The following is a 2,683-nucleotide window of genomic DNA, read 5'->3' as shown; positions in this document are numbered from 1 at the left end:
CTCTGGTTGCCAGGGAGACGCTGTGAGGCAGTGATGCGTTCAGGAGGCTCTCGTGATGCATCACGGTGAGCACACCTGACCTGAAAGCTGCGTGTTTCCAGGTTCTGGTTTTTGTTCGTCATTGCAGTGATGAAGAGGAGTCGGCTGTTGGCGCTGCTGGTGGGCGGAGTCTTCTGCCTGGCTGTGATGTCACTGTACCGCGTGCTGGAGCAGATGCAGGGGGCGGAGCCTCATCGTCGCGGAGACGCACCTGACGAGCAGGTGGACGAAGTGCGTCACCAACCAAACCGAACTGAAAATGAAACATTATATTTTAATGAAGGTTTCTTTTCTATTTTAAAAATTTGCGATTTTTATAACAATAACTTTTCATGAAACAGAAAACAGTGAAATACAAAACACCAAAATAAAAGCATGTTGTTTTTTACATACAAGAACATTTCTGTAATCTGAGTTCATCAGTAATAAATAAACCAATCAAACCTCTGCTCCCAGGATTTGTCCCGCCTTCAGCAGAAGATTGACAGGTTGGAACAGCTCCTCAGTGACAACAACCAGCTGGTTGCTAGGCTGCGGGACTCTTTGCTCCAACGCAAAGTATCATGGGAAAGAGAGAGGGGAGGGGCCAATGGCAGCTCAGACTCTACCTACAGCCGAGCAGACCGACTTCCTGGCTGCCGATTGGCCAAAGAGATGAAAGATGGCGCAGGCGGAGTGCAGGTTAGCTTAGCATGCTAGCATCTGTTAGCTTAGCATGCTAGCAGCTGCTAGTTCATAGTGTTTTAGTTATGAAACGTATCAAAGGAAGCATCTAAAAAAAGGTTTTGCTTCTGTTTGTTTCTGAGCATTTTAGACATTTGAAGGATTCACAGTGTAAAGGAAATATGAAATATTATTTTATAAAAAAATGTTTTCACGTGTTTGTATCATTTCTAAGGATTAAAGAAAAACAGTTGAAGTCACTTCGTAAAAGTAATTAAAGGATCAGTTGAAACAGATTGTCCTATGTATTTTCGTACAGTTCTATATTTAACTGGACATTTTCATAGTTTTGAAATAATAATATATCGATATAAAAACGGTTTGAGATAAATTTGATGTTTACGCCGTAGCTCGAATAATCGATTGGTTGAATGCCAGAAAAATGATCTGCAGCTCTTTGTTTTGAAGCAGACGTGCAGAATAAAGTAATTTTCAGTGTTTCTGTCTCAGTCGACTGAAACGCTTCAAACGTTCAGCGACGTCCCTGAATTCTGCTGTTTAGACTTCAGACATCCATCCATTATCTATACACCGCTTAATCCTCATTAGGGTCGTGGGGGGCTGGAGCCTATCCCAGCTGACTCAGGGCGAAGGCAGGGGACACCCTGGACAGGTCGCCAGTCCATCGCAGGGCCAGACTTCAGACATTCAGCAATAATTTGAGAAAATAAACAGTTTAACGAGATTAATCAATAATGAAATAAACATTTACAGTTTTTAAAAACTTGATTATCTAGATTTTAACTAAAGAGATATTTAGAAAAACAATCGGAGGGCGGTTGAAGTGTAAATGTGGAGCGCATGCTACCAGCCAAAGACACACATACAGTCTGTAAACGTCTTCACTGAGTTTTCAAAGTTTTCTGATAAAACTGTTTTGTCTGTCAGCTGCTGGACGTGTACGACCTGCTGTCCTTCGATAACCCCGATGGCGGCGCCTGGAAACAGGGCTTTGAGATTGGTTACCGTGGAGACGAGTGGGACAACCAGCCGCTGGAGCTCTTCCTGGTTCCGCATTCACACAACGACCCTGGTGAGTAAAGCTGCACCGATTGGCTGAAGGCACGTCAGCTGACCTGCGAGCGAGGCTGACCGCGGCTGGTTGGTGTTTCAGGTTGGCTGAAGACATTTGACAGTTATTACCAGGACCAGACGAGACACATCCTGGACAACATGCTGCTGAAGCTGAGCGAGGACCACAGGTAACACCCACCAGCAGGTATCGTCTGCAGGAGGTCCTGTTCTCCGTCCAAACCCGCTCAGTCCGACCGGGTACCGAGTCAAACACTGTCAGTAGCATGTCACTGTCCTGTTTCAGTTACTGATCAATTATTTATTTGTCGTTCAGGAGGAAGATGATTTGGGCAGAGATCAGTTATTTCTCAAAATGGTGGAACGACATCGACGAGCAAAAGAGAGCGACGGTCAAACGGTAACTTCATCTCTTCACCGTGGTTTTCATTTTTCATTCATTCCGAACCAGAAAACTAAGAAATTTTTTTTTTTAATGAGTCCTTTTTTTCTTTTTCTGAGTCTTCAGCCAATATTTGAGTATCAAGACTCAATCGAAACTGAATTAAAACTGAAAGCAATAAAAATGTACAATTAAAATGAATGCTGAACTGAACACCTATAGCTCCCCAAGCTGAGTGGGCGACCCATGAACAGGGCTATAGTTAGCTATAGCTAGCTGTAGTTCCCTGTAGTGAGCTATAGTTCCCTGTAGTTAGCTATAGTTCCCTATAATTCCCTATAGTTAGCTGTAGTTAGCTATAGTTAGCGGTAGTTACCTGTAGTTAGCTATAGCTAGCTATAGTTAGCTATAGGTAGCTCTAGTTAGCTATAGTTCCCTAAAGTTAGCTCTAGTTCCCTGTAGTTAGCTATAGCTAGCTATAGTTAGCTATAGGTAGCTCTAGTTAGC

General features: G+C 43.4%; 1 protein-coding gene across 1 annotated transcript in view; it reads left to right on the top strand.

Annotated features, from left to right (window-relative positions):
* Window positions 1-2,683, top strand: part of man2a1 (mannosidase, alpha, class 2A, member 1) — an 18,619-nt gene that overhangs the window by 6,892 nt on the left and 9,044 nt on the right. The window contains exons 3-7 of the mRNA XM_008301421.1: window positions 128-270; window positions 496-720; window positions 1,651-1,795; window positions 1,877-1,964; window positions 2,111-2,194. Coding sequence (XP_008299643.1) covers window positions 130-270; window positions 496-720; window positions 1,651-1,795; window positions 1,877-1,964; window positions 2,111-2,194 — 683 coding nt within the window. The 5' untranslated portion in view covers window positions 128-129. The remainder of the gene's footprint in view (window positions 1-127; window positions 271-495; window positions 721-1,650; window positions 1,796-1,876; window positions 1,965-2,110; window positions 2,195-2,683) is intronic.

This window comes from Stegastes partitus, unplaced genomic scaffold, assembly GCF_000690725.1.
Source record: "Stegastes partitus isolate 25-593 unplaced genomic scaffold, Stegastes_partitus-1.0.2 Scaffold1670, whole genome shotgun sequence".
In the NCBI taxonomy this organism is placed as follows: Eukaryota; Metazoa; Chordata; class Actinopteri; family Pomacentridae; genus Stegastes; species Stegastes partitus.
Note: the sequence above shows the minus strand (reverse complement) of the source record. Positions and strands in the feature narration are given on the sequence as shown.